The sequence below is a fragment of the Strigops habroptila genome, chromosome 1 (genome assembly GCF_004027225.2).
Source record: "Strigops habroptila isolate Jane chromosome 1, bStrHab1.2.pri, whole genome shotgun sequence".
Classification (NCBI taxonomy): Eukaryota; Metazoa; Chordata; class Aves; order Psittaciformes; family Psittacidae; genus Strigops; species Strigops habroptila.
In genome coordinates, this window is record NC_044277.2 from 35,605,522 (window position 1) to 35,632,544 (window position 27,023).

The 27,023-nt window shown below is 40.6% G+C and overlaps 2 protein-coding genes across 6 annotated transcripts in view; one reads left to right on the forward strand and one right to left on the reverse strand.

The window, feature by feature from the left end:
* MTFR1 (mitochondrial fission regulator 1) lies at positions 1-25,212 on the reverse strand. The gene is made up of 8 exons (XM_030494254.1): positions 25,030-25,212; positions 18,415-18,557; positions 14,594-14,692; positions 9,086-9,204; positions 5,677-5,918; positions 3,591-3,855; positions 3,240-3,402; positions 1-1,652 (listed from the first exon to the last, which is right to left on the reverse strand). The coding sequence occupies exons 2-8, from the start codon at positions 18,478-18,480 to the stop codon at positions 1,593-1,595; spliced, it is 1,014 nt and encodes a 337-aa protein (XP_030350114.1). The 5' UTR covers positions 18,481-18,557; positions 25,030-25,212; the 3' UTR covers positions 1-1,592.
* An 815-nt stretch (positions 25,213-26,027) lies between these two features.
* ARMC1 (armadillo repeat containing 1) overlaps positions 26,028-27,023 on the forward strand; it is a 30,555-nt gene continuing 29,559 nt past the window's right edge. For 2 of the 5 annotated variants that reach the window (XM_030486228.1, XM_030486237.1), the window contains exon 1: positions 26,028-26,164. The gene's annotated coding sequence lies outside the window, so the exon portion shown is untranslated. Of the gene's footprint in view, positions 26,165-26,188; positions 26,341-27,023 lie in introns of those variants that run through there. The other 3 variants (XM_030486245.1, XM_030486217.1, XM_030486206.1) reach the window with 2 other exon arrangements.

Here is a 27,023-nt window from a genome sequence, read left to right on the forward strand (position 1 = left end):
TTTATTTTAACTGCTTTTAATTTTATACAGTGGCAATAGAGCATTAAATACAAAACTTGAAACCAAAACTAACTAACTTTAAAAAGGTGTTTTAAAGGCATTTAAAAGAACACAAAGGTTTAATGGCCTGGTGGTAACACCGATAGCAGAGTGTTTTGGAAGGGAAGTACACTGCGTACATAATAAAACCATTTCAAGTTTCATACCATAAAACATCCTCCCCTCAATGGCACAATCTACCTTCCAGTTACAAGCAGCAAAGCTTCAAGTCATCTTCAGGAACCAACCTCGTCAAAGCCATTCAGCTGCCTTTAAGAAGTTGCTGCTTTTTCCTTTTCCCAAAAAACAGATGCTCTATGAGGCACCTGTCCTTGTTCCAGATCAGCATGGAACACCGACATACCCAGACTCATCTTCTTCTCACACTTAGTGTCAGATACCTTGGTTTTGTTCAAGCGTACAGCTTGGCTGTAGCTCTCCAGTTCATGAACAGGTTTTTTTCCAGCCTAACTTCTACTTTTAGCTTGAGCCCTTCCCACATCTGTGGCTGGAGCCACGAGCACCGGTGGTCGGTTAATGAACTAGTGCTGTATGGGTCTGCCAGCAAACTCCTGCTGTAGGAAGTCTCCGAAAGGGTTTCCCCTGGAAAACAGGTTCTGTGCAATGGCTTGCACTGTATCTTCCCTGCAAATCAGATCACGGAGGCTCGTGCAGTCCCCAGGTGCAAGAAACCCATTTAAGGGCCTAAGACAGCTGGGGACAAAAGGGTGTCCATGAACATCTCTTGGCACAGCTGAGATGAGCAATATACTTTTGGCAACTTGCACTTAACTAGTGTGTCAGTAGTGTAAATAATACATACTCTGACATTAGTTTACTCTGCTACTACCTACTGGTTATTTCAAATTCATTTGGTTTCCACAGTGAGATTTACTTGTGCTTGTCAGGCATTGGCCACAGGGTGATACAAGGAGGCTTTTGCTCTCTCACCCTTGCAAGCTCATTTGAAACAAAAAGAAAAAACCTGCACAAAAATGTGCTACTACCTAAAATGTCTCATACCAGGTGACCTCTGCAGCAGATTCAAGTTTTTGTTGTCTTTCAGTAAGCAGCAGAAGGCATTCAGGTTTTCTTTGGGCTAAAACATTTGCTAAAATTAAGTTTAAGAGAAAGACTTTGATACGAAAACTCAGTATCAAACTATACACTGTAGTGCAAGTTACAGCTAGAGCTCAAATAACTGGTATTAATTTAAGGATGTATCACTATCATTATAACATGTACACAAGTGTTTAAGGTGGTCAGTTATGCACAAAGGATGCTGTATATATAACTTAGTGTTAATAACCTAAAACCACCACATAAGTCTGAGTAGAAAGCCAGGTTTGGATACAAAATTAATACCTGAGTATAACAGTCAAATTTATTCACCTTGATAAATTACATACAAACATGTTTAGTGCCTCCATTCTACATTTCACATTAGGTTTTTTCCTGTGTTGTAAGAGACGACTCCGTACTCGTGCTTTCTGCAACATAAAAGATTCCAGACAAAACTGCTTAACAGTCTGTTGTGTAGTGATCTTAATATGTTAAGATTCTTCAATTAAAGTCTTCATTTTTCCTGTAGACTTCAGCATGTGCGGTCCAAACTGAGAAGGAAACCAGAAACACGTTCAGATTGCTTTCAGCAGAAGCCTAGCTGAACTGTTAGCCACCCAAGCTGTATGTGAAACTGGAACTTGGACAGAGGCAATTTCTTTTATCAGCCTGCTTCTCTGCATGTGGATTTCACCCACTTCATAGCCACAGAGTAAAGGGAAATGTGTCAGCAACGAGCTGAAATTGCTCAGATGGGGCAGCCAGAGCACCTCTGGCTAGAGATAGTTCACTTTACCATAGCAAAATACAAAGACAGACACAGTTATGTTTAAAAGTTGACAACCAGTTGCTCTGTCAGCAGTTTAACAGTATTTCTGTTCTTACTCTATCCTGTGTTTTTGTGCAAGTCCGTTTAAAAACTGTATCATACAAGGATACCATATGAGGACTGACCTAGCAAAGAAGTTATGTATTGGTAAGCAACTGCAACTAAGGACAGATGTTTATTAGCTCATTATGGATCAACTTTCATTTAACAAGTTAAAACCTTTGATTTTCTTAGCCTTTGAGGGCTTGATGATATATTCCAAATTGGAAAGTCACAAAACATTGCCAACTGCTGTTCTTTTCCTTAAAGCCCCAGAGATGCTGGGGAAAAGAAATGACTGATTCTCGGGGAATATCCAGACTTTCTGTTATGAAGAACAGCCTGGTTGTTACAGGAAAAATACTTAAAGCCTAACCCAGAAGGCAAGTCAGTCAGCATTAATAAACTGAAGTACTCAGAAGTCAAGATTTGTGGCTTGGGAATCTTATTTTCCTCAGAACTTAATTTAGAATGCAGCCAGCTTTTGGAATTTTTTGTGCCTTTTTTCAAATGCTAAAAGGGAAAAATTACTCTTCCTCTCTGGTTCTATAGCACAAGGCTTCAGGGACTGCTTATTAATGAAACTGACCTACACAAGCCTGGTTAAGTACCTACTGCTAGAAACTTGCATCTTGAACATTCATTGCTTAAAAAGCCCTTTGGTTTTGTGTCAATCTGAAATAAACTAGAAGCCACTAACTTGTATGTGATGTGAATTTTAAATATAATTTCATTTTAAAGTGCTTACACTATAAAGAAACTGCTCTTATTTACTCAGCATTTCCAGTTACTAGAAGAAACTCCCTATACCACCATCCAGCAGGCATTCTGAACAATTTGCTTTCTGCATTTCTAGGAATGGTTGATATGTTTCAGGATCTTGCTTCAAAACTTCACATGTACTGTCTGAATGGTTAAGGTTGGTAGCAACAGGCAAACTCAGTTTAGATTTGATTCTGGTGTGAGCCCTTAGGAATTGAGTTTTCAGACTAGAGCAGGTTTGTGGCAACAGAAAATATTTTTGTTGAAAAAAAGGTAAGAAAACTGCAACAGGGCTTTTTAAACCTAGGGCCAAAAGAGTACACAACCTTATGACTTGATACTGAACCATGTGATTGCCGCAAATCCTGGTGTAGCAGCAGTACTTCATAGGGCTTTGCAGAGAGGGATGCTAACTCACAGGTGTTTGCGTATGGTGGCAGAGACACACATTAGCTTTCACGACAACTAGGATTTAGTCCAAGCATGTGTTCAGAATCCAAATACTCACCAGCACTCCCTCAGTCTTTGTCTCAGTCTTTGGTATCACTTTTTCTGTTTCACTTTGGCTGTCGCTTCGGTATCGATAAGCAAATTTCTTTTTGAGCGCTTCTGCAATCAATGCTGCAGGATCTGTGGGGTCAGCTGCTTTAGATCTTGTATCCTCTGAAGATCTAGGAAAGCAAATGAGAAGCACTAACACAGTCCAAAACAAAGCTTTAAAAGTTGTGAATGCATTTGCATCCTGTTTGTCAGATGTTACAGGTGTTACATCAGCATCTGCCTCACCTTGAAATAGTTCTAAGTCATAAAAACAATTAATGCAAATATTAATACATTGGTATTTATTTGTATTTTTTACCTTTTCACAGCACGTAGCTTCACCCTGTTCATGTCTTTGAGGATTTCTAGCATGTTCGGTACTTTAGAGTTCTTTGGCCCATTTTCTGTCAGATTCTGTCCAGAGTTTGTTTTTTTGTTTTTCCTTTCTTTAATGAGCTCAATTGCAGACATACTCTGTGGTACACCTGGGGGAGGGAGTGGTGGTGGAGGAGGAGGAGGAGGTGGTGGTGGTGCTGGTGGAGGCACAGCAGAGACAGCAGCTGAAGCAACTGGACTTGTCCCAACTACAAATAAGACACACGTTACATGTCAGTTTACTTGTAAATGCCCTTTATCTCTCACAACTGCTCAGTTAAGAATGACTATAATAGCTTCAATGGCCAGCCCTCTGCCTTCTTTAGATCATCACATAACTTCTTCATTCCCAAGCCACCTAAGTAGACTCAGCTGAAAAGCCTGAGTCTACTCAGGCTTTTAAAAAATCCTTCAGGCTACATAAAAGTCCTTCTCAAAGTGAGAAGCATTCCTTGGATTTCCAGTTCAAATTCTAAGTGCATATATTTACTGCAATGGGATGGACACCATAATGCCTTTTTAGTTATGTTCTGCTTCTAATATTACCAGTATTTCACCTTGAGGCAGGTATGGAGCCAGAAGTCACACACCACCTGCCATACGAGCAGTGTTTCTTCCTACTTGTCATCACAAATGAGAAGTTACCACACAAGATTTTTAGATGTAAACTTCAGAGCTCAAATAGTGCTTAAAGAGAAGCTTATTCCAGCTCTCCGATTTTTAGGCCAACTAATCATTTGTCTGAAGGTAAGAGATTCTCATGATAAGCTTAATTTCAAGTTCCCTGTACTCTTTAGATAAAAATTGATGTTAGAAATATCATAGCACTGATTGATAACTTGACAAAGAAATGAAGAAACCTCTACTCAAACGCATCTTTAAAGAAATCAGGAAAACCAATGCAAATCAGAGTTTTGAGGACAGGAGTATTTAGTGTGTAAAGGTATGTATACAGATAAGAGAGAGGAGTCTGTACACGTGTAGGCATTCACACAGAGTCATTACCATATTCCACCAGAAGAGGGAGGTAAAGATGATAAAATCAAATAAAAATTTACTTTTCCTAATAAACGAGGGGAGGACAATGAAAAATAAGTTATTAGTTATTTCACACCCCCCCCCCCAATAATTACAATTCAAGAGTGAAACCATGTGATCCTTAAAACTATTTCATGGGTTTTGAATATGAACAGTTGAGGAAAAATAAAGTAACTGCTATTACTTCACAGACAAAAACTAAACCAAAGCATCTGAAGAATCAGAATATGATTTTATACTTAAGCATAGGCAAAACTGTACTTGCTAAGTGACCTTAGGAGAGAGTGAAAACTAAACGTCTGTCATCTGCACTCAACAAGGGCCATCTCCCACTGCTCTTTGGATTTTGCATCGTTTTTTCTTTTTTTACTCAGTACTGGAAGGCAGTCAGAGGCGAGGGAAAGAGCAGAAAGGAACTCAAGGGAAGAATTACCCTGTTTACTACCAGAAACAGTGCATTACTTTTGGTTCTAACTGGACAATGTGTCTGATCCCAGAAATTATTCCAGTAAACTATCTCCTTTTCTGTTATTTATTTCATCACCTTGAGATGTACATGTTCCAAAAGCATTATTAACATCTTGCACGACTACTTTATAGCATCAGAAAGCCTACTTCATTATTGGATGGGAAGACTTCAGTGTTAGTAATTAAGTTACAATCTTTTAGTTTGGTTTGAGCCATCATGTTTATCATGAACTTTGCTCTGAAAGCTGTTTAATGCTTCTGTAGTCATCCACAGATTCAGAATTCTGGCAGACTTTCATACAAACACGAAGACTTTTGGAATAGTAGAAAATGCAGGAAGTCTGTCAGGTCTCTTGCCTTCAAGCCCTGTACTGTGTCCCTTGGTTAGTATGCTACGTCTGTCTACCAAACAAACAAAAAACAATATGGAGAAGTGTTCAATGTTACAGTATCTCACCAAAATGAATTATTAAAGGGACAAATTCAGTAACTATTTTTTGCTAAGAGTACAGCAACTTTAATACCTGCTGTCAAGTTCTGCTGTTCTTGCAAGATTACAATTTTGGCTATTTGTGCTCTTAAAGTGGCTAGTTCATTTTCTAGAGCACTGATCTTCTGCAGAGCTTCTTCATTTGCAGTCACTATGCTCCTGGACACTGGTTCCTCTTCCAACGGGCTTTGTAAGGACATCTGTCTGCATGGGGACTTTCTAGAATGATGTACTTCACCTGGTAGAGGCTGGGTTGGTTTAGACCAAACTTCTGACCTATAACGAAAATATCACAAGATTCCTTTTTTAAAGTTTTTGTAATAGATATTACATCCAAACCAGCATTTGTATTACATACAAACGGCATTACATAAAAACCAGGAACAGAGGCTGAAGGTCTGACTTCACAACAAATCACTTCCACCAAGACATTATACAGCTTCAAGTAAGAAAGAGCTTCACACCCTTTCTGTTTGCATCACTAGCTGTATTTCTTGCCTTCCCCGTCCCACCTTTTTGTGGAATCCTTGATTTCAGGGGAAGAAGGAATACCACCCCCAATCTATTTCTGTCTCATACCTACTGTATTTTTTGTTGGAATTAATATTTAATTCCCCCCCCCCAATGCTACCATTTTTCCCCCCATGGGCTATAAATAGCCACTCATAGTGGATTCATTTGAAGAAGAAAGAAGTGTTTCTTAGTTTATACTTTTTGGATTTATGAAGGGACAGTCCTCTGTTTTAGCAGTGTTGGGACTATAGAGTATGTGAAACAGATTAGTGATGCAGAGGCTGCTTACCAGTAAATGGGAAAGGGTCTTCTATGTAGTTTTCTAACACAACAAATGCAACAATAGAGGAGAAACTTCACACCGTTTTAAAGAGCTTCCCTCCTCTTTCTCACAAGAGCAAGAAAATTCAACTGTTGCCTTCCATTACTAAGCACCAAAGCTCAAGCTAGGTTAAACACTGAGGCATTACTGAGCATATGTAGTCAAATAAGCACTTAGCAAAGGTTATATTCTCTAAGACACCAACATTTGAGTTGCTGAGAGAAACAAACAGTTTCTCTCAAGTATCTGAGCAACCTGATCTAGTTGAAGATGTCCCTGCTCATTGCAGGGAGTTTGGACTAGATGACTTGTAAAGGCACCTTCCAACCCAAACTATCCTATGATTCTGTTTAGTAGGATTGATAAGGATTAATGACAACAGATTATCATAAACTGCAAACTATGACCACATACTTAACTCCTCAACCCTCTTTAACTTTAGTCCCTAAACTTCTCAGGCACTTCAGGATTTCGCTATTTATTCAGACATGAGAGTAAAACCAGCGGCTAGTGATAGGACTTTTCAGAATGCGCAGAATGGCTCCAGATTAACACAGTTTAAGAGCCACATCACTCTGGATCCATGAGCTAAGATGCTCTGGATGTGCATCATGTTAGATCTGCAGTTGTGCTAATTTTAAAGCAAGAACCAAGATTTATGTCTAGAACAAGCCCTGTGCTCTGACCACTTCAATCTGGGATGAAATACACATTTGAGTCTTCCATGATGCTGACAGAAAACATCAGCACAACTTGCAGAAATTTGATCAAGCAGGATAGAATATTATTGAGGACGTTAAAATTTAGGTGTTATCTAGATAGGAATAGAGACTAACACTGAGAAGGAAATACTTCCTATAGCAGCCAGCTCCCTGCTCTCCCTGAATAAGTAGGGTGGAAGGAGCCAGTGGTCACTTCACTCTTTAAAACCTGCCTTCTAGAAACTCTGTAAACAAGCAGAATAGCTAAACAACAAAGGCTATCTTCCACTCAGAGCATAATAGGGTTTTAAGGACATGTCTTGATTGGAATGTAACACCACGGAAAAATATTATGCCTGAATTGTCACTACTGCTCTGAGTAGGGGTAGGGGAAAAATGATTTGTCATTTAGTTGCTTCCTCTATAAAACTGCATTCGCAGAAAACACCCCTATGTCTGCAAGAGTGTTTACTGAATTATACAGTGAACAAATATTTAACAGTAACACCTATGTGATCTTGACGAAACAGAGAATTTCAGCTGCCTGGAAAACACCTAATGCATATGAGCTCCACTACATAATAGTGTGCACAGACGTAATAAACAGTGCACATTGAAATACTCATATTTGCTAAGTAATTCACTTACCATGCTCCATTATAAGCTGTTTGCCTTAAGGTCACTATATATCTGCAGGATTATTTTAGTCCCATCCCACATCCATCTGTCCCCCTTCCCCCCTTCACATGCAGATGTCTCAGCAAATATGCAAGTCCTACATCTTTCATAATAGGTTCTTTGAAGCACCAAAGAGCTACTCTCCCTGTTGTCTCCATTAAACATAATAGCTTTACAGTTCAATCCCCAAACAAAGTGTTTCTGTGCAAACAAAAGTAGTATTGGCCGGTCAATTTCCTTCACATCAAATAGACTTTACAAACAGCATTTCCCAAACAAACGTTGATTTCTGTGACTCCCCTCTGAGTTTGTGAAATTAATGTGGCAGTGCCAAAACGTTTGTTATGCAAAGCTTCACTGTGGCAAGTCATGTTAGAGGGCATCTAGGTCATTACTAACCTATTTTGTGCTGTTAAATTAAGAAAGTATCCTGCAGTAATCTCTGAAGCCAACAGTGTGATTTTCTCTGGAAGGTTAGTTTGTTTAGAAGAAAAACTTGCTCTGCACTGCAGAACTGGACCTTTGCTTCTGGCTAGTCAGAGCAGCAATTTGGGTAGGCTGGAATAGAGAACTTCATCATTTCAGCCAACCTGTTTCATGCAGTTACAGTGCTATGTAGTACTGCTGGCCCAACACTACAGTACCTAGCCCATGGTTCTGGACACAGGTGCTCAAACGCTTCCCTGCCAGTTTTCCTTATAAAGATTAAAGATGAAACATATACTGTAATTTTGGAATTGTCTTTAGCAGACTGCAGAGCCTTAACCAGAAAGGTGAAAAACAACGTGCCAGTTACTGGATGTCAGAATGACCACTGCTGCTCATTAGGAAGCTGAACAGTACATCACCCCATATTAATGAAAACCTCAGGAGAATTGGAGCAGCAGTGTTAGCAAACGTGCCATACGACAGCAGACATTTTTGTGGGGACAAGGCTGCTTGAAGCTGTCACATGCAATTCTTCACAATAAATAAGTAAATAAAAACCACAGTCTTCCTTGTACAAAACAAATCTCCTCTATAGTCTCAAGCCAGTCTTTCATTCATAATCATGTTAGTCTAACCTCTACTACTTCTTTTCCAGATCCTACCTTTCCTATCACTCTTCCCTCTCTCCCAGCAATCAAGTGCTCTCCATTAATTGCAATGCACAGTAGGTTCTCACTGGAGAGAAGTTAGATGTCCTCCTCTCAGTTCAGAAGTTCCAAGAGAAGATTTAAGGAGCATACCTGAGCCTTGTAGAGAGTTCACCTTCTTCTTGAGCAACCCATCCCACATCTGCAAAGGAGGCCACTGCATCTTCTCTAGGCTGATGAGAATGGTTTCCTTCTATGGCATGAGGAGTAAGCTAAATTTTAAAGAAAAGATTGAAGGTTTTAGAGTCGCTATTCACAGCATAAGTCAGTCATTTTACCTAGTGCTTTTAGTGAGGCTACGTGTAACTATTAACACATACATGCACAAAACACATATGTAGACTCTGCACATTTATTTCTGTCCTGGGCTTGGTCCAGAACCACTGACTTAAAACTACTCAATTTAGTCTGCTGAACACTTCACAGAGGTTCACAGCTAACTACTTATACTATCACATGACAATACTGAAAATCCAGTGCAAATGGTTACCTTAAGCACAAACAAACATCAACATTCTCAAGTAGGTTGCTGTATTAACTCAATTATATTCATGTCCACCAGTTAAAAAAGATATTAGGGCTACTGGTACTTTTGAAGACTTTTGCTCTGATTCAGTATTACTTTGAAAGTGAAATGCTGTTGAAGTGTGTTTCCCTTCCCCTACAACTCCCAGAATTTCTGTACAAGAATAAAGGTGTGTACGTTACATGGGGGAAAATAAGAAGCAAAAAAAAAAGGCAAAAAGCTATTTCTACTAGCTCAGTAATCACAAAGACGTTGAGTGAGAGGTAGGATGCAATCATAACAGAACACACTATTTGCTAGCAATCTTATTTATAGCATGCTGAAGAAATTGACCATTTTCCAGCATAGTTCTGCCACTAGCTTTAGAGCCATGTGAAGCCAAAGGTGAGCAAGGCTCCAGAGACTGGAACCTTTCTTGGATTTACAGTTAAGTGGCCTGAACGGAGATTTGAAAAATTCTTTGCACTATCAATACATGCTCCATAGCTCCAACTATACAAAATAGTTTCAAATCTACTTTGAAATACTAGCTGCTTCCCTGGATCAAACAAGGGCATGTGTACCCGGTCACTGGACACAGTATCTTGGCAGATAAAACTGGTAAGAAGAAGAAACATCTTTCAGTAATTTCTCCTGCCCAGTCTGTCACCTGGAGTTACTTATCTCCGACACAATTATGCCACGTCTTTTGCTTTCCTTACATACAATCCACAGGCCAAACTTGCACACGAGCCATTGCAGCGGTTCAAGTGCTGCCTGCTGCTGGTAGTGGCCAAGAAGCTGCTAATACTGACAAAGATGGTGGGAGTATGTACCAGCCAGTCTGTGAAGACAGCTTGGATCCAACCTGTCGGCACTTAGGTTAATTTTCAAGGCAACTCACCTCTGTAAGAGAAAACTTTTATTTAGCAGCAACTGTAAAATGTTAGCATTAATCTGAATTTCTAGCAGAGCTATCACAGTAGGACTGCAGTCTGGATGAGATGAAACCATTTCTGAAGAACATTCACAGATATTTTGGTTGTAGCCTTTGATACACAAGTCCCAGGAACATACAATTTGTGGGCTTGGGGTTGTTTTTTCCCCAGGAATTGTTACGAACAGCTTTGGAAATTAAGATTACTCATCTTCACCTCACACTCTCACAACTTGTATGTGTGCCTTTATGACAGCTCCCAGGAGTGTGCATTGGCACCACCAGATCATTTGGAAACAACAGGGTTTTTTCCAGGTAGCATCAGCACAGATGGTAATATGTTTATCACATTAACAGTTGTGCCTAATACTATCACAGTCTGCCTCTCTTTAAAACAGTCTAGAGAATACTATACTGCATGTTAGGGTTGTCATTGTTTGAGGTTTCCTTGGCTTTTTTCTTTTTTAAAAGGAAAAGAAATTTTCATGACCACAGCATCTGTACTCATGTTAATGGCAATGGAAAATAGCCACAAGACATTAACCACTTCTTGCAGGTGATACAGATTTTCCTGATGGCAATGGCCACATGAGGAACTATTACCATGGAAAGATTGAAGCCACATTAAAATAAAGGCACTACGCATACTTGCATCAAAAATAATTTATAAATCAACAGTAAGGAATGCATTTATCACTGCCAGGTTTCCTGCACTCTGAGATAAATAACTTCTAATCCAGCATTTAGTAGCAAACCTTCTGTTATATTGTGATGCAAGGTTCTTCTTACTTTTTTATTCATATTTATATGTAAACAGAATCTGCTTGTTACTCCATATACAGATGTTTCTTTTCTCTATGCCTAAAGACAAGGCCTTCCACAGCAGTGGATTTTTAATTTCAAGTTAATGCAAGATTTTTACTTTGATTTAAAGGTTAAAAAGCTAACACCCATCTCTTAAAACCTTCGCCTGTCTGTCGAATGATGCTTAAACAACTCTGACTACCCTATTCCTCCAGCCAATCTCAGCTGAAGAAAACCTGGACAACTGCTTTGCCAGCACCGGAAAAGGAGAATAGAGAATTGAAAACAGTGGCCAAGTCTACTGGATGGCAGGAACTGAATGAAATAGTGAAATTAGCCTCCTTTTCTTTCTCTGGAAACTATGTAGTTGCTTCCCCTGCTTCTTCCTTCATGGGCTTTTTTGCCTACCTTAGTGTGCATGTGTGCTGCACCCACACATGCGGGTTTCAGTTACAAATTTCTGAAGAAAAGACTACACATACTGTACTGTTTTAGCTGATGTTGTACAACATCTCAAGCTGGAAGGGGCACATAAAGAACCATCAAGTCCAACTCCCACTGAAAGAGTCAGCCTCACCAATGTTTCTGCCCAGTTTTGACCCCAGGACCTTTTGTGTGTTAGGTGAATGTGATAACCACTACACTACAGAAACACTACTTAGGAGGCTGCCGAGGCAGGGTGCCTACTTTTTGTTTGCGCTAGGAAGCAGAAAGTAGAACAAACATTTTTATACATTTAAGGATAGAATAAAAGCTCTAATTTCAAATTACTGATACAGTTAGACATTAAACATTTGGAAATACTTCAAGACAAACTTGCTATGATTTTTAAAATTAGCCCAGTAAATTCTGATGTTTGTTACATGCCCACCAATTCCTTAGGAGCTGTAGCCGAAGGATACTATCTTGAGTGACAGTATTGTATGTTTGGTTGAATTTACCTAAGCTGTATTAGTAGGTTTATTTTCTCCTACAGACTACAGATAAACCTAAAAAACACAACATACAAAAACATATGAGCCATTTTCATTTGTTCATGCCATGTAGAATACAGAAGGCAAGCTCTGTCAGTGCTTACTGAATACATAAGCAGCATTTAGCAGTTAATTTAAATGTTGACTGGCAAAATCCATAGAGATAGATACTACAACAGTCAATAGAACTCAAAAAATCAAAATGTTAGGCCACTATCCTTTTTTCTTCTTTTTTTTTCAGACTAGCTGAACAAAAAGCATTCCAGAAGAGAAGAAAGAATGAATGTAACAGAGATATTCTTTCAATATCTCTTATCCATTTATCATGAAGAAAATGAAGATGTGTGAGAAGTTTGTTGCTCTCAGATAAAATTAGAAACACTGACTATAGACATGCACCCTCAGATGAGGCAAGTAAGATTTGCTTTGGTTTTTAAATAAAATGACTTACAGCAATGTTCAGTGCATGGTCCTTTCATAATATAGTTACAGCTGGCAAGAAAGAAAGAAAGAGGAAGAGACAGCTATAGGAAAGCATCAGTTGCAACAGCATAAAAACCATCGAGACCAGTATTAAATTTCACTATAGAATCTTAATGCTGAGATAAAAACACAAAGAACAGATGTTAGCATCACACCTGTACATGTTCAACAGTTTATATATTAAAATAGTTTAAAGCCTGCATAAACCATATGAATTTTAGTGTGTTTCAAGGCTCAAATTTTGAAATTCATATTTCTAATTCAGTCAAGCCTGACAACTGTACTTCTATTTTTGGGATCTTTTAATCTAATAGAAGATTTATGTTTATACTTCGTGTGCATAAAATCTATGCAAAGCTGACCAAATGTCTCTTCAAGAGGAAAAAAGGCAAATATTTTATTTATTCAAACACAGAATTCAGATGAAAACATACACACATTTTTATTTCAACACTAAAGATATGCAGGAACAGATTCCTCAGATGTATCTTACAGCTCTTCGCAAGAAAATTAACCAGAAATGTCTTCTTTTATGTGCCATATTAAAAGAACACAGCGTTTGGCTAACTATCTGCAAATGAGCATCATCTTCCCTTGTATGACCTCTACAATACAGAAAATCAGACACGCTACAGGAGGACTTCACTTCTTTTCAAATCTGAGGCACATGGAGCCTTATTGCAGGCATAACTACTATTAATCATACATCCAAAAGTTTAAATCCAGCATGTCATTTTGTTGTCCTTCTCACCTGCACAAACACTCACCCCCACAATATATATGTTTATGTTCTCAGTTTCACCAAGCCACTAGTAGTGGGAGGTGGTTGCCCTCCTAGTTTCTCAATGTGATTATTTCAGAGAGGCAAAACATTAGCATGGCTCTTACTGTCACACCAAAAAGGCTTCTATGGTAATCTGAACTATCTGATTTTGCTACTATAATTTCAAGTCTAAGTATTGTTCATGTATTTCATATAGGATAAAGAAATTAAACAGTGAAAAATTTGGCTGCAAGAAAACCACCTTGTCTTAGTGTAGGTGATGATTCCCTCCATCCATCTTTATGTTGCCCTCCCTCGTTTGACCCAAGAAACATTCTTCTCTCAGTTCAAGTTTCAAACACTAAATTTCTCCAATTCTATAGCCGCCCCCTGTTCCTAACACACACAGAGTTGAAGAGATATGTGTAACAGCTTCCACTTTCCCATCTGTTCCTGAAAGACTTGTTAAAAAAAGCAAGGGTTTTCTCCTCCTTAAGCTTTTACCCTCACTCTTTACCCTCCCACTAAATGTAGCTGAAGTTAAAAGCAAACAAGTCGGAAAGCTGCACAGAATTGATGTTCCCCTTTCACCTATACAATATGAGCCTTGTATCTGCAACAAAAGCAAACACAGTGCTCTTGTTACTAATTTTTTGCTTTCTGATAAAGTTGTTTATTTTCCTCAAATATTTAAGTAACACTGTTCATCTTTACATGCCTCTTAAGCCTAAGTTATAAGTACTTATAAGTACTTTTGATACAAATGTTTCAAACATTTTTCTCTTTTATTAATATATTTTTCCCAATAATAACTTTTTAATACTGTACTGCCTCATTTTAGAAGTTCCAATTTTCTCAAGGGAAAAAAAATTAGTTTAAAGCTTCATTATGTGTGTTACAGCAACATGGATTCAGGTTTTAGGCAGTACAGAAATTGAAGAATCCATTATTCGGAAAAAATCTGAACTGAAGTGGGAAGAACTGAAGTAAGCTAATTCATCTCTGTACCTGGTTTATTGTAGTGTGCTTTTACAAACCCTCTAGCAATTTACTTCAATGAACTGCATTTGACACAAGAGCAAATCCTTTTATCAGTATACTGAAACATGTATTCTAAACCTCAGAGAACGCTTACCTGAAACTGAACCCTTGGACACTGTATTAGAGAGAGGTTCGTACCGATTTTTCTTACGATACTTCGAGACGAACCATAAGGCTTGCTTGACCAAAGCACCTGGATGGAAAGTCAAAAAAAAGCCAGTTGTTAGGGAACTGATTTTTATGTCATATTGGAACAGTCTTCTCTTATCCTTCCATAGTATGTTTGTGCTAAACATATTTAAAGTTATTCCCTTCATGCTAGTGTAGTATAGAATCATAGAATCACAGAATGGTTTGGGTTGGAAAGGACCTTAAGATCATCTAGTTCCAACCCCCCTCCCATGGGCAGGAACACCTCACTCTAGACCATGTCGCCCAAGGCTCTGTCCAACCTGGCCTTGAACATTGCCAGGGATGGAGCATTCACAACTTCCTTGGGCAACCTATTCCAGTGCCTCACCACCCTCACTGTAAAGAGCTTCTTCCTTATATCTAACCTGAACTTCTCCTGTTTAAGTTTAAACCCATTACCCCTTGTGCTATTGCTACAGTCCCCGTTGAAGAACCCTCTCCAGAATCTTTATGCGGTCTCCACGCAGCCTTCTCTTCTCCAGGCTGAACAGCCCCAACTCTCTCAGCCTGTCTTCATACGGGAGGTGCTCCAGCCCCCTTATCATCCTCATGGCCCTCCTCTGGACTTGCTCCAACAGCTCCATGTCCTTCTTATACAATATATATACGCTGGAATTTGCATCAGTGAACTCCTTACATACTATACCTGAACTGGCACAAAATTTTGTTTTGTCATCACAACATGACTATGGCTGTCCAAGTTCAAGACAGCCTTTGCATTAAGTTTAAATTCAAAGCAATAAATTAGGTAACAGAGAAGGATTCAAGAGTTGGAAGCATTTGTCCATCTTCGAGACAATACAGAATCTGCATTGGGTCAGACACCCCTTTTTAAGGGGTTTCAAGAAAAGCCACTCAATCATGAAAAATCATAAAGTTTACATTTCCCAAATGATCTTTTTTCTTTTTTAATTGAGAGCTCTTCTAACACAAGAATAGTGTCTCCCAGGCTTAATAAAAATGACTACCAGCTAACATAAGCATGAAAATGTAACTGTGAAATTAAAAAACAAAGGAAAGTAAAAGGGGGAAAATAAATATATAAGAATGAAGCTTTGTCCTAAAAACCATACACACCTAGAGAAAATTGCCCACAACACCTCAACACACCTGGCTTCATCAGAACTTTTTTAACTGCAATTCAGATTTCTTCTGTATTATTTCAATAGGGATTGAATTTGCTTTCTTTTGTTGTACTGAATGATGGCAATGTTTGGTCTACTATTTACCATAGTTGTATGAAATAAAAACAGACTTTAATCCTAGGAGAATACTATAAAATGAGCCAGAAAAGAAGCAAAATAAAAGAACCCACAACCAACAAAACCAACCAAACAAACAAAACAAAAAACCAAAACCAAACAACAAACCCAAAACAAAAGAGAGAGAAGTGGGAAAGATTTCAGCACAGGGAAAGGCAACATAAACAATACAAAGAAAAAGAATAGCAGGAAAACTCTAACAGAGGATGTTGTTAGTAAACAATTAGAACATTGTATAGTAATTAAAAAAAATTGGCCAGTGTTTACTTAAGGCTGTAGATATGAACTTACTCCTCAGACCTCAGTTTTTAAAGGCTCATAGCTTTAAGCAAATTCAAGATCTTGTTAGAAGGTTGCCCAACAAAGAAAAATCCAGGTTATTCATGCTGAAACAACCCTCATCTGGCATGGCAATATTGCCTGTGTAGTGCAGTGCAGCTGTGGGAGTTTCACAATACGCAGCAGAATAGCATTTTGAAGATCACTCTTAAATTTTGAAGGTTCTTTTGAAAAGGAAAGATCTATGCTTTATGGTATTTACCCACAGATTATGTTAACTCAGAAACGTCACACAAACTTTTTGCCTATTTCTAAACAAGTATCTTTAATTGGAATGTATAAATTTTGACAAAACATGCACTGCACAATATGCTGTGCTAGGTCTTCATATCAGAGCTGCAACTTTGCCATTAATCCACTCTGACCCATTTTTCCATTCTGTGAAACATACATTCTCTTGCTTAATATGCTGCTTTGAACACAATTTATTTCAATGCAGCGTATTCTACTGATTCTATATTCTGGATGCCTCAAAGACAGACCTCACATTTGTGACTGTGACATGACTGTTTTGTCGGTATGTCTGAGCAAATAGCAGGTAGATCAGTAGCCTTCAAGAAAAAGTCACAGACAAAGAGTACTGCAGTAATGAAGCCTCACTATTTACAACAGATTCTCATGTTAGAAGCAGAACTGTTGGTGATAGCCTCAAAGGGATGTTGCATTGGAAAAAAATAATTCTAGTCAAGGGAAGGCTTAATTAATTACAGAAGTACTTCCACAACAGCAAAAGAGCCTACACTACATGCTTTATTACCAACATAAGTGCAGTGCATTTTAAGAAGTGGCAAAACTTGTTTAGAGATTGCTCAGACCACAGACAAGATGTTACTAGCATACAGGTCCTCAAAAATATTTGGTGGCCAAATGCCCTTGAGGTTGTTCAACAACAGTGGTTTCGTGCACCAAAACTTTTAATGACTCGGTTTTAGTAATTCAAGATATGCTGCGACAATGTTTTCAGAAAACTGCATGCAGGCTGTGCCACAAGGTACACAAATAAAGTCAGCACACTGCTCAGCTGAGCTAGTAAGTCTCAGCACTGCTCTACCCAAGTTCACAAAACCTCTTGTTGACTTGAAGCACTGGCAGAGCAAGTCTGCAAAATACTACTTAGTCATACCCTCTTATTGCATCAGTGTTCTGCTGTTGTCCAGAGCAGCTGACATTTACAAATGCAATTGCATTATCACAAGCTTGATACATATAGAAAATAGGGGGAAACGGATCTAAAGTTGGCCTTTCGGCACCTCATTTGGGCTGAAAGATGTTGCTGACAATGACCACACCACCACTCGTGGTAGTCCAGCATATTCTCATACTTTGAATTTTCAAAGTTCCACTGCATGAAAACTCAGATCGAAGTTTGAACAAAATCCTAAACCACCTATTTTATAATAACCTATAAAATAACCTATTGGTAATTTTAATTTACAATGTATAAACATTTTGCTCTCCATAGATTCCCAAGACTGATAAAAGGTTCTACCACAGTAATCCAGAGTAAGAACTGCCTTTCTAAGTACTGCATATGGATGTTAAGGATTTCCCAACTGTTAAAATATTTCAACAACTTACAGGGATTACTGCACTGAGGTCAATACTTGTACTCAAAATAAAGGTTCCAGTGACAAAGGAGTTGATGTGTAGCAGATCTCTCTCCCTATCTCTCTCTGCTAAGCATTCAAAGAAAACGCAATATATGCTTTCCTCCAAGAGGAGAGTTATGCATGCACATTCCTCTGTCTCACCATTTTCATATCTCCAAGGTAAGAGCAAAGACAGAAGATCATTTCAGAATTAACATCACTGTTAAAAATCAGTTGAAGATTTTCCTTCAGCTTCAAAATACACATAGAAGTCCAGCATGAAAAGCAGTGTTTACAAAGTAAACAGTTTGCTATAAGAGCTGGAAGGAACTGCATGGTATCTTTAACACATATTTTACTCAATACTTCAGTGTCCAAGTAGTAAACTTCATACTTTTTCAGCAATGTAGAATCATACAAGTGTTGAGCATACTGAAAGCGTTCTGTTGGAACAGATACTCATGGACTAAAATACATGAAGTGCTTTTTATACTTGATTTTCTGAAAACATAAAGCAAGTTTGAAACACTTACTGAGTCCATGTTTAATCCAACTTGTTCAAAAGCCATCCTAATTAAGCGCTTAAGCCAGCAAATCATCTGGAATGGAAAAAGCCTTTCCAAACTTGGATTTAAGCCTTCCAAACCTACAGGGCTGCAGAGGTTCCATAGTACTTCTGAAATGAGAAACAGAAGAACTTTAGATGCATGTTGTGGAGCATATACAGAAGTAAATTGCTACATGTGTTCCTAAAAAAGCAAGCTTTAGAAACAGTTGCTAATAACAAGACACCTTAGGTGACTGCAGTTCCTAGTACTGCAAAGCAAAGGCATTCAGAAGGCACTTAATACGGGTGACAAAGATTTTTAGTAGTGTCATTTTTAAGAAATCAAAGCTAATGCAGTGTTAATGATTAAAAAGCTGGGAAAATGATTGCTCACTTGAGCTTGGACAGATGATCGTGTTCAACAACTCTAAGTGAGCACCGAACCCTATGAGCACCAAGATTAAAGGACTGTACTCCTATCTAAAACCACTTCTATGCAGGAACAAGCTACAGAATCTGATCACCTCTCTTCATACATGTCCTCTGACAATTTTGTTGTTCCCTCCTTTTTCCCACTAGTGAGGAGAAAACGAAAACATGGAAAAAATGACTAATGCAAGAAAGTGACAGGAAATAGTGTAGATGTGGGACCTGAAAATATTCAAGCAATTTATAAAGTTGGACAGATTTCAAATTCTATCTATTTATATGTGCTACCATTCACTTAACTCAAGATGTTTTTATTGCTCCTCTAGTGAAAATAGTGTAGGTTTTCTTTAACTGTTCTACACCAGTCATAACTTGGATGCCCCTGAGAAATGTATGCCACCAAAACCTAAAAGGAACCCACAGATTTAGGTTTACATTTGTTTTGTGTATCAGGCTAGAAACAACACTCTGGTAAACCACCCTGAGCAACATATTTGTAGTATGAACAACAGTGTTGCTGAAGCTACTATTTACATATATATATAGACAGTGATGACTAAAGCAAGGTAGCAGCAAGGAACCGGAACTCAGGAAGTTTGAAAGTCAGGAGATGGAAAAGCTATCCTGTTTGAAAGGGCCCACAAGCATTACAGTTAAACCATCACTGTTTCCATTACAAATGTTTTTTTCAACAGTTGACGGTTCCTTAGTAATAACCTGCTTCTTGTGGAAACTTGGCAGGAACAGAGCAACTCTACAGTTATCTTTTTTTAGACAGGCTTAAAAAAAAAAAAAGTTGATATTAGTTTCTCATCACCACATAAAGTGAAAGACATTTCCAAACAGGACTTTCTTTTATTTTTGAATAAAATACAAAGAAACTACTAATCTATCTGCTAAATGAGGACTAGATGGAACTAGTTGGAACTAGATGATCTTAAGGTCCTTTCCAACCCTTACGATTTTATGATTCTATGACTAATGAAAATATAAGATAATAATAATAATTAATAATAATAAAAAAACCTACTAAATTAACCAACCACCATGATTAGAATGGAAACTGCAACTGTTATAAGAACAACAGTAGGGAAGAGTAATGGGCTACCTACCAAACAGGCATGAATGTAAGCTACAGTTGTACACAATAAATAAGTCATGGACTTCTTTATGGAAAGCTGGAAAAGTCTGTTAGGGAAGCATTACCATCTACTTGATCTATTCTTCCTTTAGACATGGGTTTTCTTTTCTTAGACAAACTACTGTATGCAACTTTGACAACGTTACAGCTGCTGTGTTTTTAAAACAGGAAGAATACAAGTCTTTCTACATGCTCCGTATTAGATTTGGCATTATATCTGGCACTGTAAGCATGCAGGGGTATAAGAGAGACAGGAATGCTCCTTTAAAAACAGGGAAACCTGTTACTAAAGGGTGATGCATGTGATGCACTCCGCCTCATTCCAAAGTTCAGACTCGTTGAACGTGTAGTGTGGAAATCAAACAGAAGAAAAACGAAAGCCGTGTCAAGACATTCAAACAAAAGAGGAATAAAGGTAGAGCTGTATTGCTGAGCAATCACAAGGACAGGGCTGGCTGGTAAAGGTGAGTGATAGGACTATAGAGGGATAATTGTATCCTGATACATTGCACTCTTCCAACAAATTGCCAGCTTGTGAGCTTAAAAATCCCCAGACATAGCCAGTCATGTTTTGTTTCAGGAAGTGAAGAAAAGGTATTATTTTGTTTCTGATCAGCTGGGAGGACTGAGTCTTTAATAACAGAGACAATTTGGACAGACTTGAAAAGAGAGTGTTTAGAACTACCTCTGAGGAAATGAAAGCAGCTCTAGAAAGTTTCCATAAGAGGCAAGAGGTAAAGGAATGACACATAAAACTGACAGGATAACCAAGTAAAGGCACAAATGAAGATGCAGGAAACAAAAAAAAAAAAACAAAACAAAAAAGCATAATACTGGGTTGACAGAATCGTATAAATATGAAGTTAAAAAAGGCTATGGTACAAAATGGGTTCCAACTTAGAAGCATGAATGAAAAAATCCTACACATATATTAGGAGTAAGCAGGAGACAAGAGATACAACCACCATGTAACAGCAGAGGAAAGAAAACAATGAGTGATACAATCAGTATGTTCTGTTTTCACTTGAAGATGGTAGAAAAGGCAGACAGAGGTTAGAACAGATTATAGACAACTCTGAAAAGTTATAAGCGTCTGGGACAACAGTGTCTAATGAAATTCACCTTGAAGAGCTCAGAAATTAGCCAAAATGATTTCTGAAATATTACTGATTACTTTTAGAAACTTGTTCAACAAGATCCAAGAGAGCCAGAAAGAAAAGGAGCATGATGACACAAAGCACCGGCAATAGTCCAAAATACTTATCCTGCCCTAAAACATTTAGGTTACTTTTTACAATTCTAGGTTCCAAGGCTTTGATGACTGAACCCAAAAAAGCATTCATCCACAAAACAACTACTTTGATAAAATGATTATTTATAGCTCACATCATAAATCATTGTTTCTTCTCTAGCCTAGAGTACCTAAGACTGGGGTCATCAACTCCCTGCTCTTGTCAGTGACCTGCTCTCTGCTTTTGCAGAAGAAAGGGGCGAAGTCAATGTGTAAGAGTGCAGAGTACCACCCCATTCCTGGATTAGCCTCCTTAGTGACTGGTACTAATGAAAACCACCATGTTTTAACAACCTCCAGCTAATTTGTTACCTAAAAGGAGGCCAAAGAAGAAAATTCTTCCAAGTATATCAATATTTTTATGAATCTATTAGTTTTTCAGAATTATCCCTAGACAAACTTCACACTCATTTCTTCCAGACTATATTTCACTATACTATACCTTTCTTCATAAATCTCAACTTATTTCACAATTATTTTACGTGCCAAGAACAGAAAGGGTTCATTCCAAAAGAAACTCCTGGATGGCAAGAAAGAAAACATTAGCAACTTTTTCTCTCATGTTCTGTATACATGCCAATTTCAGCAGCAGGAGTAATGTGTTTATTGCTTTTAGTAAACTAGAATAATACCTCTTTTAAAATAATGATTGTTTTATTTATCCTATCTTCTTTATGCTACCTAAACTAAAAAATAGTAGTACTTTATTTCCTCTAACGTTTCCACAACTCAATTACTACAGTAGAATGCCCTGAGTGATGGTAATACTACTACAAAACATGGTCCTTCTGCTGTCCTTAAGCAAAACTCTTATAAAGGTAAGCAGTAGTCACAGGCAAGATTACCAAAAGAGGTCAGAAGAGTAATCACACAAAGAATTACATTTTACAACATAAGGCCTGGGGTGGGGGGGGGGGTCGGAATTTGATGGGTTTTTCATTTATAAAACTCTACTTACATAGAAATTAGCAATGCTGAAGAACTTTCTGATACAGAAGCATGTAGGAATTCCTTGGTTCAGAAATGAGGAGGTCTGTATTTCTGAGTGTAGGGATTCCCACTTCAGCCCCCTTGAACTACCTTATGCCCCTACTTTTCCCAATCACTTTTGCAGATTTCATTCAATACTGCCATATCAAATATCAGTCTACAAAGCTGAGAGATAATACTGCTTATAAATTACAAAATGTTCAGTAAATAAATACAAAGGCTTTGGAGACTGTATACACAAGGCTTATCACTCAGATAATATGAAATGGAGCCCTATGCTAGGCTTTCTTGTGAGTCCTACACATGAAAGATGAAAAGAAAGAAAGATCAGATGCAACTGCTTTCAAATGGAAATTCTTGTATGAGTACTTTCCAATGTTGTATTTGTCCCTTTCAAATTACAAGTTCTTGCCCTTAAAAAGAAAAATTATATTCATATTTCTTCTTACTGAAGGAAGTTTCTCTCATTCATGTAAGGTCCACACAAAAATAAAAGAGAATGACTTGATGGGCTTGATGCAGCAATGCATAAACAAATGCAAGAAATCCAAAACCCGAAAGGTCTGGTCTCTAAATTGAAAAGGCAAGTATAACAAAGAAGTACAAAACTTTCAAAGCAGCATGTTTTCAAAAGAATATCGACCACATCAAAAATCACACACACAAAAAAGAGAGCAGGTTCCTCCTTATTTTAGCAGGAAACTAGGGCATGCATATCTTCACAGTCTAAGACTCACATATGACCCAAACTCATCTCATGAAATTATATCCATAATGAAACATATTAAAGAAGTACTAAAGAAAGATAAAACAAACAAAAAGTTATCACAGCAACAGCAAGCCAAACAGGCAGGAAGAATCTTCTGATAAAGGACTAGGCCCTCTCCCAAATCAACACCCACCATTTATAAGTAACTAAGTTTTTGGCAGAGGTCACACAGACACATACAGAGGTCTATTTTCTTGCTTGGAAGCCACAAATAAGGAAGTGCCCTACTACCTTCAGAAACACCTTTTTGGAAAGATGCGCAAAGAGTCAGTGAACACTACAGAGACAACCAAGGGCTTATCTAAACTGCTGTCAGCATGAAATCTAAATCATCTAGTGACCTCTATGAATTCAAAATAATACATACTTGCAATAGCAGTTGCCAAAGCTTTCTTTAATATGTAGCCCAATCATATACACCTCGAAGTGCAAAACCATATTCATCACATCTTACCCATGTACCATATCTTGCCAACTAAGGATAGAGAACAAAAAAATCCATTTTTCAACACTAGTTTAATCAAAAGCTTTTGCTTAGCAGAGATTATACCTATATGGTGCAATGATACCACAAAGAGGTTAAGTGAAATCCTTCAACGTCTCTAAACCATGCGGTATTATACTATACAGGCATAATCATACACCTACACTTTCCTGCCAGACATAAGAGACCTCTCTAGTCATTGCTGTGAATGCAAATCCTTCTGCTACATCTTTGAGAAATAAGAGCATGCAAATTTTATTAACAAAATGGTATATTTGTTGAAAAAGCATTTAAAATGTTTGATTCCACCCCCCCAAAATCTCTCTTTGTAATGTGTTTCTCCACACAATGACTGTGACCTCTCTGAAAAATATTTTGATTCAGCGACAGTTAACTGGAACTGCTATAGCTGATGTGTGGAAAACTCAGTTCTCTTCTTTTTTTCCTTTACCATGTAGAAAGCAGTGAATATCAGAAGACTGAATTACTTATTATTTAGTCTTCGTAAGTCTTGCCTTCACAAGAGCTACAGAGAACTATGGCTGTGTGAGGACAGCACGTAAAAGTCTTGCTGACGCTATTACACAGAGATCAATGCACTACGGTCAATGCCAGCATTCAAACTCTACCCAGACTCAGTGTTTGGAATTTTGACAGCTTCTTAAACAAAATAAAACCAAGCATCTAGCAAGTTACTTATTTATGACAACTGCAGAAGAATCTGAGCACAGCAGCAGCATCACTAAAGGTATACAAAGTAAGCATCATAAGTTTACAGAACAGGAAAATAAGCACCCCCTTAAGACTAGGCTCTTTCCCTCTCTATATTCTACCTCTGTGTTTTAAAGCCTCCTTAAAAAACTCCTCAAACTTCTCCAAATTATCTCTGGATTATCTTTTATTTACATGATTCCCGTGACCTGTCACTCCTATCAAAGCAACGTAAGAGGGTTCTGGTTTCAGTCGGCTTGCCCGCAGAAACGTCAGCTTCGACCCCAACACCTCACGCCGTTTCCACGCTGCTCTGCTCTTCTGGGAAGGCAGCTCCACCCCGGCACCTTCGCCAGGCCGCTGCCCGCTCGGGACCTGCCCTGCCCAGCATGGGCCTTGGGCGCTGCCACGCTCGCAGTGAGTCGGCGGCTCCATCCCGCCGCCCTGCCCCAGGACAGCAGCCACCAACGGGGCCGCCCCAAGCAGCCTGTACCCACCTCCTGCCGAGCAGCACCCTACCTCCCCCCGGCGCCGACTCGGGGGCTCCTGAGGGCAGACCCCACATGAGGACACCCCATCAACACCCCCCTCCACTCCCCCAGGGCTGAGGAGGCCCGGCTGAGCGGGAGGAGCGGAGCGGGCGCTGCTAAACGCTACAGCCTGCGGGCCCAGGTCGCGCTCCTCCTCACGCCACGCCCCGCCCCGCACTCCGGATCGGGCGCCACGACAGGGGGCTGCCCGGGAGGGAGGGGAGGCCCACGGGCCGCCGCGCCGCTACCGCCTCACCTGCCGTCCAGCCGCGGCCGCGCTCTCTCACCCGCTTCTTCCACCGCGGCTCGCGACCCCCCCCTGCCCGCCCCCGGCAGCCAATCCACGGCCGCCTTGGCACCGCCCCGACCAATGATCGCCGCCGCCGCGGGAGGCGGGACCTCGAGCTGCCCTTCGCAAGGCTGCGGCGCGACGACCTACCCGGCAGGCACCGGGCCCGGAGGAGGTGGGAGGGATCGCTCCGCCCCCCGCGCCGCCGGGACACGGGGCGGGCCCCTCCAATAAGATGGCTCCCGGGGGGTTGCTGTTGCTCTCCCGGTGGTGGAGGCTTGGGCCCGCGGTCGCTGGGAAGCGGCCCCGGCTCTCACCTCACCGGCGGCGGTGTGCCTGCCTGTAGTCGGCTCTTCTGAAGCGCGGGAGGTGCGGGTGTCGGGAGCGCTCAGGGACTGGCCGGGAAAGGGGGGAGGTTCCCCAGAGTTGCTCCGGAGCCCCAGCGCTAACTAACGGTGCTGTGGGGCGCGGGTGTCGGCTGCGGCACCGCCGGAGTCTCTGCGGGTCTGGTTACAAGGTGCGAGCGGGGCGACAGTTGGTGTCGGGAAAAGCTTCCCCCGCGCTGCAGTTGGGTTTGTGGGTTGTTGAGGAGGCGTTTCCCGCTTCAGCGGCTTTGCTGGGAACTTCATCGCGGCGTTTCAAACTCAAACGGCTGAGCCGCTATGAGTGGGGTGGAAGAATGGGGAAATGGATAAACCTTTGCAGCTGGGGGGGGGGGGGCGCCAACCCTTCAGTTTGGATCCAGATGTGCTTCTGTTAAATAAACTGAGCTGTTCGGGCCCTGTAATGTGGATGATGCCTGCTTCCGGTGTCAAACGGGGGGTGGATGCTGTGTCCGCATGCAGCATCGGGTTTACTTTACACTGTATGGCTTTACCGTACGCTTTATTTATTACTGTTTTACTTCACACTCGAGCAGTATGAATTTCCGGTGGTGATCGAGAATAAATTACCTGAACTAAAGCGATTTAAGGGGCCGCGATCCCGCCGCCGCCTCGCAGGCGCGCCGCAGCAGCCCGCTCTGAACTACAAGTCCCGGCGTGCACGGCGGCGCCCCTACTGGTGTTCGTCAGTAACAAAGCGCGCCACGAGTGGCGGAGGGGTGCGGGTGGGTCTACCAATCGGGTTGCGGGGTGGTGGGTGGTGCTGGGGTCAGAGCGGGCCTCGGTGGAGGTGTGTGCGCGGCGGGCCCTGCTGCCTCCCGCCGCAGGCCGTGCCGCCCCGCGGGCAATGAGGCCACGGGGCTGAGCTGCTCGGCCGGGAACCTCTTCTGCGGCGGTACGGGGCTGGGGAGGGAGCGCGCCGGCGGGCGAGAGCGGGGGGCGCTGGGGAAGAAGGGCGGGATGGTCCTGAGAGGGGGGGGCGGCGAGGCCGGCGGGGGTGCCTCCTGCTCTCCCTAACCGCGTCCCGGAGCTCTGCTCAGCCAGCTGGGCCTTCGCCGGGCGAGAGGCCCGGCAGCGGAGCCCCGGGGCCTTGTCGCAGCTGGGCTGTCAGCTCTGCCGCTTAGGGAAGGCTCAGCGTGACAGCGGAGGTGCGGGGCTCTGGCGGCTCGTCTCTCGGGCCTCCCCCCGGGCGACGCGGGGCGGAGGGGGAGGATGACAGAGAGGTCTGCGGTGCCTTTGTTGAGCTTTGATTTTAAAGCTGCAAGGAAAGAGCAGAAAAGAGCCAGTACGTGGCTAGTTTCTCTTTTAGGCCCCAAATTCTAGATAACTTCTTAAAACTTTTAAAAAGAGTGTAATTTGAGGTTTTTTGGGGTTGTTTGGTTTTTCCATGAAAAATGCCGGGAGTTCTTTTCATAAAATTAATCGTAGGTGTTGGAGAAGGGAAAGGACATTTTCTCCTCAGTTGTGGCTGAGGAGAGAGGGAGAAGGGTCTGGGGAGGACATGAGTGTGGCCTAACGGGATAGGAGGGGCATAAAATTTGGCTTCAAGCTTTTTCAGGAGTTTAGAAGGAAAAAGGC

Excerpts from the sequence above, each read along its gene's own strand:
- MTFR1 (XM_030494254.1), bottom strand. The coding sequence starts at position 18,480 with ATGATTTGCTGGCTTAAGCGCTTAATTAGGATGGCTTTTGAACAAGTT. Across the intron at positions 14,693-18,414 it reads TTGGATTAAACATGGACTCA|GTGCTTTGGTCAAGCAAGCC; the intron begins GTAAGTGTTTCA and ends CTTTCCATCCAG. Across the intron at positions 3,856-5,676 it reads ACAGCAGAACTTGACAGCAG|TTGGGACAAGTCCAGTTGCT; the intron begins GTATTAAAGTTG and ends TCTTATTTGTAG.